The sequence below is a fragment of the Bemisia tabaci genome, chromosome 1, assembly GCF_918797505.1.
Source record: "Bemisia tabaci chromosome 1, PGI_BMITA_v3".
Lineage (NCBI taxonomy): Eukaryota > Metazoa > Arthropoda > Insecta > Hemiptera > Aleyrodidae > Bemisia > Bemisia tabaci.
The window spans coordinates 63,050,149-63,064,471 of record NC_092793.1 but is presented as its reverse complement, the minus strand read 5'-3'; the positions used below and the strand labels follow the sequence as shown (position 1 = coordinate 63,064,471).

Below are 14,323 nucleotides of genomic sequence, written 5' to 3'. Positions count from 1 at the left end.
CTCTAAATGTTGCAATATATTTGGTCAAAAATGGTTCTCTTTATAAGCACACGCGCAGGGGCGATGGTCCTATTAGGCAAAACCTGCTAAATTTTTTACTTGATCGATGCGGTATTTTGCACACTAGTTTGACCAAATCAAGAATCCGCAACGAATCACCTTATTTAGAATATTTAAAATGACAACACTGAATACAGGTTTGCAATCGTCGCTCATCGCATTTGACGGCGAGTCAACCGCCCGAAAAAATGCTGTTTTTAGTGGATGTGTTAAGCTCTGCAGTTCACCAGTTAGGCTAGCTGGGCGCTTTTCGGTTGGTTCTGATGCCCTCAGTTAGAAATCTCTGCGTTTAGGTATTGAATTAACTTCTTTGCACTATTAGTGTACCTAGGTATTACCTATGCTCCCTGAATAACGTCATCGGCGCGGCGACGCGCGTGCCTCCATTTTTTTCTTCCGACACGTCTAGCAGGCCTGAACCTTTTTTGTAGGGGGTAGGTATACATTACTTTGGAGTTTTTCGATTAGTCGATTAAACAATTAATCGATGATCAAGAGTTGGTTCTGTAATCGGCGAATAGATTATATATACCTAACTGATGAATGTGCAAATTTTGGAACAATCAGTGTTTTCAAAACATCAACCTGCTTGCCAGGGTTCCTAGGTGTAGGTAAATAAGCTCTGTGTGCTTATTTCCATATCAGTCATGTGGAATAAGATAAACTTAAATTCTGTTATTTGTATCATCAGAAAGTAGTCTCAAAGGATACTTCGCTTTGCCTTGAAAACACCACCGCCGAGCTACGAACGTTTGCTTGTAATTTTATTTGATGACCTATGGTTCCTATATTTTTTTTCATCATCATTAATTTCTGTGGCATAACACATTATGAGCGGACGATCCTTTGCCCAGGCAATGCCGAGGCATTGGGAGATTCCACTTCAGGTACCAGGTCAACGAGCAGTCAACCTGCGACCTTTAACCTAACCTATCTCCGCCTGTTGTCAAACAGTCTGTTAATGTACCCATCTTTCAGCAAATTGCCTCTTTCCATACATTTCGATGAACACGCGTGTGTAGATGGACACGAATGTATCGATTTGGTATGTAGTTATTGTTCATTCGAGATACCTAAGTAAACTAATTTTTCTTGGAATATTAAGTATTTTTCCCCTCATGATGAATGCTATGAGAGAAATGCGCAGATGAAGTGCTTAATCAAAGATACATGATTCCAATTTATTGATGAAAACATGAAATCTAGAGTACCAACCTACCTATTTATCTAGACAATGTATGGCCATTTTGTGCTGGTTTTTCATTGGTCGCACACAACTGGCTGATACAGTGCGCTTACGGCCGTAAGTAGGCAAACATAAACAAGATGCTTACTCCACGCAACCGTTGAATTCCTTCTAGAGGAAATAAATGAAATAATCATGAAATATCTAATATCAGATGAATTTTATTATTCAACGGAGGAAAAACCTCAGCACCCACTCACCCATCCACCCATTTTAATGGAATTATATCTAATGTTGCCCAGTTTGATGATCGCAGTTTAAGAAAAATACATCATCAAAGCCATCGTCAGTGTCGGGGCGAGGCCCCCTTTTCGTTTGGTGAAGTAGCATTTAGTTCTTTTGGGTTTGAAAAACCCTGATTTTCGTATCGTTTTCATAGCATTTTTTCTTGTATCATTTTTGCTCGCACCGCGCCAAGGACGGCGCATGCGGCAAATGTTGGTCCACGTGCGGTCAACGAAAGTTGCATAAGCGGTTATGCAACGGAACTTTCCATCGATTCGCGGCACGTGCGCCTCCACGTGTCGGCCACCTTCGTTACATAAGTGCGTTATGTAACGGAATTTTCCATCATCTCAGCGGTTATGCAAGCACTCTTATATATGCTCGGCCACATCAGTTGGTCATCGCCACTCTGCCACTCTCAGTCCCTCAGACTACACGGCACTCTGCCACTCTCAGTCTCATAGACTTCACGCTATAGTACTTACTGTCTCTCCGCAGTTTTTGTTACACACTCTCTCTCTCTCTCTCCCTCTCTCCATTCCCCTCTCTCCCCCTCTCCCCCCTCTCTCTCTCCCCCTCTCGAGCTCGCCAGATTTGGAAGCTCATCTCGCACTCTCTCTCTCTCGAGCACGCCAGATTGGATGCTCATCTCTCTCACTCTCACTCTCACTCTCACTCTCACTAGAGCATGCCAGTTGTGGATGTTCATCTCTTTCTCTGACTTACTAGAGCACGCCAAATGTGGATGCTCTCCTCTTGCTCTCTCTCAGTCTAGAGCACGCCAAATGTGGATGCTCTCCTCTCGTTCTCTCTTTTTGAGCACGCCAAATATGGATGCTCCCTTTTTGTTCTCTCTCTTTTTGAGCACGCCAAATGTGGATGCTCCCTTCTCGTTCTCTCTCTTTTTGAGCATGCCAGATGCGGATGCTCCCTTTTTGCTCTCCCTCTTTCTCTCTCTGAGTATGCCAGATGTGGATACTCCCTTCTCTCTCTTGCACGTTTGAGTATGCCAGTGTTGGATACCCTCTTTTTTTCTCTCTCTCTTTTCTCCCGGGCGCTCGCTGATGAAACTCGCATCTGACTGTCTCATGACGTCATCGCGACTCTGAGGGCGCCCACAATCCCTTCGGTAGATTGGCCTGGTCTGGCTGGGGCCGCGACAGTCAGAAATGTACTAAAGTACATGAATTACCCGATTCCGACCGGAGTGTACAAATTATGCGGTATGCGAAATATCTGCCCCCCCCCCCCCCCGGAGAGCCCTGCTCGCTCGAGGGGGTCTTTTTCTGCAAAAAGTAAACACCCAAAGGGTACCCAAGGATTCGCTTGAATCCAAGGGCTCAACCCAACCTTGGGTAGGTATTCTGTGAATTATCATGCTACTGTGATATAAAATTAGTGCTGAGTTTTTTTCTCAGGTAGATAATTAAATTCTTCATCAGATATTTCATCATTTCATTTATTTCCGCTAGAAGGAATTCAACGGTTGCATGGAGAAATGGAGTAGTGAAGGAAGGGACGAGATTGAAGATCCGAGGGCTACAGAGTAAGATTCCAGTCATGTTTGGAGAAAAGTGAAACAGGAACGAATTGGACTGTATACAGAAGAAAATCTAAAAAATGCTTGTGAAAGCTAAGAGAGAGGCAACATTACATACATCAATCCTTTTTCTTATAATTTTGGGTTCGCGGCTGGAATAAGAAAATCTACATTTGGCAGCGAGTAATACTTTTCATGAAGGACGCGTGCTGTGACGGCTTGGAGACGTTTACGCAATGAAGTTCTTAAACGTTACTGAAATGTTGTTTTATAATAATACATATATAAACATATTCATTCAACATCGTTAAATGAAAATATGTCTTTAAAAATCATAAGGAATACCATATTTTTGCAGAGTGTCTTATAAATATTATTGGAACATTAATAATATAGGTACCTACGTTTCAATATTCAAGATGTTCCGTTCTCCAAGGCACAAGGAATGTATTATCGATACTAAGATGTATTAAGATCTAACAGAAAAAAACTCGAATATTTCCATATTCTATGTTTGTTTTTTCATTCTACCTAAAAGAAAGGTTAAATCAGCAACTAATTCGACGCGGAATTTTTTATATTTTGAAAGCAACGCTGATGCTAAGTCATCCATTATATTCCATAAACTCACTTGGATTACATTTTACAACCAGATACTTATTGGAAGTATCCATATTTTAAACTTATATTTAATAATCTAATGTTAAAAGAAAAATAAATAAAATTGGCAACAGTGCCATTTTTTAAACCAATTTTTACCTAGGATTAACAAAAGGCCTCCACATTTTGCTTTACAACATTAACCATCGACACTTTTTCTATCATTCTCAAGTAGCATTTTTCAATGTAAAAGTTGCAACAAGTTGAAACAATGTTGGTATTTGCTGGAACAAAGTTGCATGTTTCGGTCAAATTTTGGTCGATAAGTGCCGATTTTCAGCGATCCGATCGGAAGACAAAGTTGCAACCTGCTGAGATTGCAAAATTGCTGAACCAAAGTTGTTTAAAATCTGAAAATAGGCGACCAGCAAAACTTTGAAGTTGATACATGTCTCAACTTAATTGCAACTAGTTCCAACAATGATAGCTCCTTCGGGGGAGAGAGTAGGCAATCTGCACATCAATCTAATAGTTGCAAGAATCAAACGATTTTGTTGCAAGTTGTTGCAACCTCTGCTACTTGGGTTGTCTCCAATAAAATAGCGACAGAAAATAGACATTTTCATAGATTAAGGATGTAAACTTTGAAATGCTGAATTATTGTATATTGATACAAATTATAGCATGCATCCACCAGTATCACTAATTGTTGATTTCATGCCCTACAATACAGTTAGATCTCCACTGAAATTGGTTTGTAAATGAGAAACTTAGGTGCAAAAAATGAGTATTTTCAAAGTTCAAAAATGTAAACTTTGCAACGTTGTACTGCCAAAAAAGGCTTTTATATGAGTCAAAATTATTAATGGAGACTCTTTTTATCATAATTTCTATTTACGTTTCGTGTAAGTATTGTAAAGTCTACTTTGAAGTATGTTTTTTAAAGGAAATCCACCCTGGTAAAAATAAGCCATAAAGGCGATAGAGAAATCTTATGGCCGGCTGTAGGATTTTCTATAGCTTTTATAGCTGGCGATAGGATTTTCTTATCGCCCTTATGGCCGGCGATAAAAAGCTCTATCGCCACGAATGGCCGGCGATAGAACGCTCAATCGCCGGCTATAGCCACGAATGGCCGGCGATAGAACGTTCAAACGCCGGCTATAGCCACGAATGGCCGGCGATAGAACGTTCAATCGCCGGCTATAGCCACGAATGGCCAGCGATAGAACGTTCTACAGCCGGCGATAGCCACGAATGGCCGGCGATAGAACGTTCTACAGCCGGCGATAGCCATGAATAGCCAGCGATAGGACATTCAATAGCTGGCCATTTGTGGCTATCACTAGATAGTGGTGATAGGATAACGGCAATAACCATCCGCTGCCAAGACAGCCATCTGTAGCCGGCAACAGAATGTTCAGTATCCGGCGATTGGAAATACGCGTGTGCACGAGGGGCAATCAAAAAAGTAGTTTTTTTCGAAAATCATCATAAGCGCCAGTGAATCTATCCTGCAAATTCCTTTTCTAAAAATATTTTTCTTCCATTTTTTCTCAATAATTCTTTCTTTTCCATAATTTAATTTGATTTGATTTTGATTTTTTTTATTTGAATCGGCCAAATATACACTGTTAAAAATCGTTGATTCCGTCCGACGGAAAATCCGGCGTGAGAATGAATAGGGGAGTGAGATTTAGCGCGTAGGTGCTGAGATGTGTCACATGAGTGCGCAAAGCATCCGCACCGGAGCTTCAGTTGGATCCTAAGTCACGCGCACCTCTCTTTCTCGCACTAGCGCTATATACTGTCTCTTCTTCCCTTTAGGCCTACCACTCCCATAATGAAAATGAAAAATTTAAAGAGAAAAAAATAAATAAAATAATAGAATAGTGGAAGTAATAGAATATCAGATATGATAGAATTACAGAGACAACAGAAGAGAAATAAAATAAAGTGAATTAAATATATGATAAAATGAAGTCAAAGACTAAATTGAAGTAAAAAATTAGAGAGAGCATGGAGATGAAGTAAAAAAATGAGGTGAAGAAAAAAATAAAGTATAAGGGAAAATCTAAATGAGGTTAAAGAATAGAATGAATTCAAAAAGTAAACATTATAACGTATTAAAATAAATTAGAGTAAAAAATAAAACAAAATAAAGGAATAAGAAGTAAATAATTAAAGAAGAAAAATTAAGTACTTGAAAAATAAAATAGAGTGAAGAAAAAAATAGAGTCAGCAAGGAAATAAAACAAGTAAAACGATAAAATAAATTTCAAAAATATAGTAAAGTAAAAAGTAAAATAAATACACGGACAAATCCAGGCAGATTGAAAATAGCCCGTTCAAATCGACGTTAAATACCGGTTTTGCGTCAAGTTAAGGCATCATCTGGTATAGCTCAATTGGTAGGGTCTTCGGTTAGTGTTAGGTAGGTCCCGGGTTCAATCCCCAAGGTAGGTAGGAAATTTCTAATCCTCAAAATCGATTAAATTACATCCCAGAAGTTTCATTATTTTTATTTTTCATGGTTTCAAAATTTATTTCCACAATATTAACCCTTTTCCACCATCCCCTAGCTGCGAACCCCTAAATTTTCTATAGCCGGCTATTGAAAATTCCTACAGCGAGCCATAGGAATTCTCAATCGCCGGCTATAGAAAATTCCTATCGCCAAAAGGCCATGTTTCAATTTACCATAGGATTTTTCCTATGGCCGGGCTATAGGTAATTTGTATGGCTTATTTTTACCAGGGCAGGAAAAAATGAAAATTTTTAAGACTCAAATATGCAAACTTTGTAACGCTGTATCTCGGAAACCAGATGTATGCTGAAGCTAAAATTTTTACCGGGGGCTTGCCTCATCATAAGATTTCATTTAAGCCACATACGAATGTAATACCCCGGTTCCCGAAAAGGGGCCACTTTTTGGGAGGCTCTTTTGAATGATCCTGTCGTAGTGTCACGGATTGTAGTCTCACAGCTTATTGTGATGTAATGGTATCAACTCTCTTACTAACCTGTGAATTCATTTTTTTTAGAACAGGCCAAGATATTCAGTGCCTAACTAGCTGTGAATGTCAAATTAGTCCGTGTGTAAATTGCATAATACTCAGTTCAATTTATGCAACCCAGCGAGTGAATCCCATTACTCTTAATGAGAGTTAATCTTCCGAGGAAAAACACCACGAGCGCGAGAACCAGCAGACCACTAGCTTCAAGTAATTCGGCCCTAATAATTTTCTAAGCTCTCAGACGATTGTGTCATACGGTTCGTGCTTACATGCTGTGCGGTGCTCGTCTTCTCTTCGAGCACACACGGCTATCAGAGCTCCATCGTTCGTACCGGGACTCGACAGAGTTTGACTTGGAACGATGATGAAGGTTGTATTTTAAGCAATGACACAGAGGATTTTGTAAGAGATTGAGACTTTCTCGCCAGGGTATCCGACTTGTCGGATTCTTTGATTCTCCGAGGAAGAATGATGGATTATAATCCTCCCTCATCCTCCGAGTTTTCTTCGGCCATATGCCTCATGGCTCATTATTATGGACAATGATGTAGACAAGAAGTGGTAGACAAAGGAGATATAAGGAAAATGGAGTACCTAATCTCAATGCAAAACCAGTGGGATTGCTCCGTTTTCCCCATCCTTTTTCTATCACTTCATCTATCAATTTCAAAAATTAGCCCGCAGGACTGTGTCCCGCCTACCCAAGTAGCATTTTTCAATGCAAAAGGTGCAAAAAGTTGAAACAATGTTGGTATTGGTTGCAACAAAGTTGCAACTTTCGGTCAACTTTTGGTCGATAAGTGCGGATTTTCGGCGATCTGATCGAAAGACTAAGTTGCACCCTTCTGAGATTACAAAATTGCTACAACAAAGTTGTTCAAAATCTAAAGATAGGGGACCAGCGATACTTTGAAGCTGAAACATGTTTCAACTTACTTAATTGCAACTAGCTCCAACAATGATAGCTCCTTCGGGGGAGAAAGTAGGCAATCTGCACATCAATGTATTAGTTGCAGGAATCAAACGATTTTGTTACCTATAAGTTGTTGCAATCTCTGCTACTTGGGTAGTTACGTCATCAAAGTCCGCAAAAATGTCGTTTCATCAGCTTCGGAGCGCTACTTTAGAGGCCGACCAAAGCTACGGTAAAAAAAGGAATTTTTCGGTAGTAGGTATCTGTAATTTATGAACTCAGCGGCCCTCAAGAATCCCTAAAAATGTATTTTGTATGGTTTGAAGATTCTATCTGATTTCATTACACCCAAATCCGACTTTTTGGCGCTTGTGATTTCATTACACCCAAATCCGACTTTTTGGCGCTTGTGACTTCATTACACCCAAATCCGACTTTTTGGAGCGTGAAAATCGGTCGACGCGCGTTTAGTGGGAGCTTCAATCGCCCATATAACTCCGGAACCGCTCCACTCAATGAACCACTCGCTGGATGCAGAATAAGACGATTTTGCGTCAAAACCGGACCTCTATATCTTTCTCCGTCTGAGAGACATCGAGGTACACAGGTTGCGACTCCTACACTATATATATATATATATATATATATATATACACGCGGAATTGGAACGCGCGAAAGAAGGGAAGTCACACACACTCGATCTCTTTCTAAAAGGGGGTAGCTCCACCAGTGGAAGTATGAATTTTTGGGGGAAAAGGGGCGAAGAGCCTTCCGCTGCTCCTCGAAGCGAAAAGTAGGTATTTATATAAAGCCGAATATTTTGGGGGAAAGAAGTAGCTAACATTGATCTATGAACATCACCAAGGTTTCGTTTCTAAATATTAAATAGGTAACATTTTTGAGGGGTGAAAGGGACTCTTGGAACACCCTGTATGCTACCCTAATAGGTGCGCTTCTTACCTCCAAATCGAACGAAAACATTTGCAACGCGTGAATGTTTTACAGGCTTGGGACGAAAAATGTCAAAATTGATAATCACTGTTTCCAGGCGTTTCTTGGCCCTCTGAATGCAACCCCCCAAATTTTTCAAAAAAATTTATAAAATTTCATAAGAATACATTTCACGAAATGTTCCATCCCTGGTTGGGTGCAGGGAGGGTATTCTTTGGTTGCGGCGTCTCAGAATGTACGCTGCTATTGTAAATTATTGAGTGGAAACTATTGAGTGATTTTCCTACAAATTTTCAATTTCTAGGATTGTAAAATCATAAAAAAAGTATTCACTAAAAATTTCAACGAATTCCATTAATTTTCATCCGTCATAGTAAGTGACACGTTAGCGGAGATTCTGAGACACTGTAATTAAGAAACGCGGTTCCTGAACCCAGCGCCTGAATTATGTGGAGAGTTAGGAAAATGCTCTTCGAATTTTAAAATTTTAGACCAGAAAAAAATTATTAACGTACCGGTAGAACGGTAGCTCCAGTGTAGAAAGGATGCTTGGGTTACAAGCCTCCCCTTTACAGACACTCTATCATGAGACGATCTTCTGACGACCTCTCTTCTAACGACGTTTACCTTATGTTTGACGAGAAGAGACAGGAGACCCTCCACTAGTATCTTCGCAATGGTGGAAGCTTTTACTTTCGGGACTATAACATTCAACTGTTGACTTACCTACTTGGTCGATGGAGAAAAACGTGTTGGCAGTTTCGTTTTGCAAACAAACCGAAGTTTGGGAAATTTGATTGGCTCATGACGTCACTCGAAACCCATCGTTCACCATTTAGGTGGGTCAAACAGCCGAAAAAGGAGTGATGACTATTGCTCCCTTATAATTGTCCGTAAGGGAGTGTTGAATCCCTAAAATTAAAAGCTTCCGCCTGTCGCCAAGAGGCCATTGGAGGGTCTCTTGTCTTTGTTCACGAGACACATGCGTTCCTGCTAACTAGGCCAAACGCGAAGCATTTCTGGTCTTGATGACGCTCGGGGCATCCGGAGCCGGGGTGGTGGCGGCATAAAGAATACTTGGCGCCCGGCCGCTGTAGATAATAGACGATAGCTGAGGTGCCTGACTAGCCCACTTGCCCAGTTGCTCTGCGCCATGCCAGCGCGCCAGACGACTAGACGTAGACTCGGCTTGCAACTTTCTCTGAGGGGACTCACGATGATCTTTGACCCGGTGTGATCCCGCCGGCTTCTTCCTATACAATTACGCTGCTGTAGGAGTTGCTCTTATGCAATGCGCCCCATCTCGTTCTCTCCTACCGCATGCCGCACCGCGCCATTCCTGCTCCTGCCAGGCTTCTGCCCAGCGCACTCATGAGTTTTCATCTTTCAAACCGACTGGAGTGGAGTATCTTCCCCAAAATATTACTGTACTATAGTTTTTCAACTAAAGTTATTGATCGATCGATTAACCGACTAAGCAAGCAGTGCTTCTTCGTTCGATTATTTAATCGATTTTTGATCTTTCGGCAGATGGTTTAATCGATGATCTACCTACCATTGATCAAACGAAAATTAAAAACTTTCGAGTTCCCGGGTCAAATTTCCGAAAATCAGCACAAAACCTCTAAAAATTTCATCTGAAAGTCCCTGTTATTTCACAGGGAAAGAGGATTTCTGGTGTGAATACGGAAATACTTGTGCCACAAGTTGCAAAATTATCATGAAAATGTTTGGCTCACACGCTTTTTTGATTCTCAAATTCAAACCACTTACGTACTGATAATTGCACCTGGGAATTTCGGAGGGCATTCCAGGGTAGGTGCAGACTGTAAATTTGAAATTTTACCGTTCCAAAGTAATTATGCACATTACTTAAATAAACAATTTAATAAGCGCTCAGTTTTAATTTGATTCGATCATCTATAAATCAAAATAAATACCTAATTGATTAATATTTACATATATAAATATTAGGGTGGGTGTGGTTTGCGGTCCGCGGTCTGTCTACCGGTAAGCGGTAAAAAAAAACGAAATTTTGTAGTCCAGGAGCCGGAGATACGCTCTTGTGAATTTTCTTCGATAATTGGTAAGAAAAGCAAAAAGGCGTATAAGCATATGACCGGCAGTGGTATATCCCAAGTAGCAGTGATCGCGATAAATTGCGATTCAATCGGAGAATGTATCGCGATTTTATCGACGTCGATTTATTGCAATATAAGTGGATAAAAAATCGCGGTAAATTGCAATAAAATCGCAATTTTATCGACGGCGATTCATCGCAATATTATCGGTCGAAAAATTGCGATAAATTGAGATAAAATTTCGACTTTATGGAACGCGATTTTATAGAGATAAAATTTCAATAAATTGCAATTTCTCAGCAACGCCCACCAACGCATGAATGATGCTTATGAAAGATGTTTCTATGCCGCCGCCCCCCCCCCTCCAATGAAGATGAAAATGTGCCAACCACTAAAATCGCCTCTGCATGGCCGTAAGGGAAAGGGTATGAAGTGGGGATGGGAGTGAGCGGAGGAGGAGTGGGGGTGACGCGGAGTTTGTTTTGAGGGGTTGAATTGCAATTAGCGGAGGTGTAAGTACGGTTCAATACGAGGCTGGGCGTGGGGTTGGGATGGTGGGAGGTACGCCCACATTGAGAAAAAATTCTCAGCGTTTTTACCAAGGTCCGTTGGTGACTTTACCATCTCACTTTTTTTTACCAATTATTGGTATGGCTGTTTGTCTACTCGACTAAGGCCAATGAACTATACCTAGAGTGCGCAAGCTCTCAAAAAAAAAAAAAAAAAAAAAAAAAAAAAAAAAAAAAAAAAAAAATTATTGGTAATGTTACCAAGGCAGACTGGTAAGCTTACCTAAAAACCGGTATTTTTACTGATTTTTTCATATAAGAATACCACTTTTATTGGTAATCAATTCTCGGTAACTTTACCATTTTATCTCGGTAATTCTAACCACAGTCGATAAAAAATATTGGCGTTTTTAACAAGGTCCATCGGTAACTTCGCCATCTCACTATAATTGATAATTTTACCGAGACAGAACGATGAGATTACCAATAGAACCTTATTTTACCAACCGTATTTCAAGGTATGAAATAAAATATAGAGGAGGGAAAATAATAAAAAAATCCAATGAAAACTCGGTGTCAGCCAAAGACATAAAGACGGAGTGCTCGTATCTAAAAGCATGGGGAAAAAGTGAAGCCTGGTTTGCCGCTGGGTGCTTGTGTGAGTGTGTAAATGAGCGCGGGAATCCATGGCAAACAGACATTTGATTTGAACTTGTTCTCTTGATTTTTCCACATTTCTTCTTCGAAACGTATTTAAAATGTCTAAAACGAATATATTGAGAAAGTTGGGACTGCGTCCTATTATAATACACCTACTTTTGCTCGGTAACAGGCAGTAATCTCAGATAAAGTTAGTTTTTCTTCTGCTCATGGTGGTTCTGCAGGTTCAAACAGGCCGTTACAGTTCTAGATGACCGTTACTCCCAAATGAAATTAATCGGTCGACGACGGACCAAAGCTAACCTAAAGTTAAAGAAATATGAGTGGTAAGTGAATTTGGGCAAAAATCAACCTAGAATACTTTGTTTCCGCAATTTTATTTAGTTCCCGCCCTACATTTGAATTTCAAACTTGTCCCGATTTCGCCGCCAATCCTCTAGCCAATCGTAGAGGTGGTTGAAAAGAAGCTTCATTTTTTGCTTTTAGCCCTCCGTCTTTATGTCTTTGGGCAGAGGATAAGCTGAGAGGCTTCAATTCGCATAATCCTTAGTCACATAGTGGCCTTAGCCTAGTGGCAATGTGCTGGCCTACCACTGCTACGACTGCGGATCCCTGCGGAGGCTCCGCGGATTTAACTCTCGTCTTCGTCAAAGGACCTGACGGCTGAACCTGACGGAAATCAGCTGACAGCGCAAACCCCATTTTTTTGGCGATTTTATTGGCGATAAAATCGCTAGGATCATCAATATCTGAGCGATTATACTCGATCTTATCGCGATAAAATCGCAATAAAATCGCAAAAAGATCGAGGATAATCGCTCAATTGTTGAATCAACAATTGAGCTAACCTATCATCGCTAGGACCATCAACTTGATGATCCTAGCGATTTTATTGCCGATAAAATCGTAAAAAAAATCGCAATTTAATTTCGAAATATCGCGATTTTTCAATTGAAAACTACTACTTGGGATACGTTGTTTATGCCATTTCATAGCGTCTTTTCTGTTTCTATGGTTGCATTTGATGCGTCTGGAGACACAAAAAATACTAAAAGAGCTGACCCACTGGCAAGACACTACTGAAATTGTAGGACTGTATCTTTAACTTATTTAAAATTATTAAAAATTGGCCTCCGTCCTAATTAGGACAGACGAACGGTCACTGCCACACAGATTGACACAAAATATTGGGGACTTCTAAACGGGCTGCACACAGTTCTTCACTAGAATTTTTTAAATTTTATATGGACTCAACAATGTCAGAATGAACTAAGTTCTTCTCAAAGACGCTTACAATTTAAGCCAACAAACTGATTACGTTACCTCAAAAAGCTGGACAGTCTGTGGATAGTATCGATAATTGGCAATCCACCTTATCTAGATGTGAAATATTAGTGCAGAAATAGGTAAAAATCCAAATGAGAATTATTCGTGGTATTAGGTAAAGAAAATTCCTTACATTATTTGAAGGCAAGAAGGGCTATGAAATTATGAATGATCAGAAATCAGAATGAATTTCGCGATCGCCCAACAGTTTGACAAACTGGCAAATTATATGAATTATCCTCGTCTCACCATCCATCTGTATATAATTTATCTGATTTCGACGAGAGTATACGATTTATCTCGTATACAATTTATCTGTTCCCGCGGCGAGGGGGGCCGGGTAAGCCGGCCGATCCCTATATTTTTCCCGCCGTCGGGGGACCGGTACGGTCGAGCCGGTACCATCACCCGCGCACGGATCGGCCCGGCGGTTCGCGCTGAATTTTGACGCAAAGAAAAGGCTTACGGAATTATATATGGTGATTATTATATAATATGGTAAATAATAATATGTATATGGTGATGATGATGATAAGAAATTCAAATCTTTTTTATCCCGTTTCCAAGGAGTCGGTGAGGAACTTAGTGAAAACTTTTGGTGGAAGGCGGACTCCCATGCAAACTTCGTGCTATACAAACTTTCTCAGGTGACACTATCGGCCCTCGCCACCCAAGTAAGTGTAGAAACAGTCTTTTCAGGGCTAGCCTTCATTTTGTCGCCCCTCAGATCAAGCATGGCACCAGACCTGCTCGATATCATACTGCTGCTAAGGTCGATTTGAAGCATTTCTTTTTCTTTTTTCAAAATAAAATGTCATTGCATTTAATTTGTTCATTGCAATTAAAATTTTAACATGGAATCTCTTTTGAAAATCTTTTTTCAAAATAAAATGTCATTAAATTGCATTTAATTTGTTTATTGAAATTAAAATTTTAACATGGAATCGTTTTTCGTTCTTGTTCTTGCAATTTACTTCTTCAAAACTACATTCTTTTGCCTCGGAAACTACAGCTGGAACCGGCTGCGGAACCGGTTCCGGAACCGAAACCCGAATTCCTAGACCACCGGAACCAGAACCGGAACCGGCACCCGAGCTTCTGGATCAACGGAACCAGAACCGGAACCGGTTCCGAAAACCCACCGGGTTCCCAGCCCGGCGTTGCCCGTGCGGAGCAAGGGGGGGGGGGGCAGCTA

At 40.5% G+C, this 14,323-nt stretch overlaps 1 protein-coding gene across 1 annotated transcript in view; it reads left to right on the top strand.

The window, feature by feature from the left end:
* The window catches only part of LOC109040402 (uncharacterized), a 223,081-nt gene that overhangs the window by 135,221 nt on the left and 73,537 nt on the right, over positions 1–14,323 (top strand). Inside the window, exon 3 of the mRNA XM_072305120.1 lies at positions 13,696–13,802. Within this exon, the coding sequence (XP_072161221.1) occupies positions 13,696–13,802 (107 nt within the window). The remainder of the gene's footprint in view (positions 1–13,695; positions 13,803–14,323) is intronic.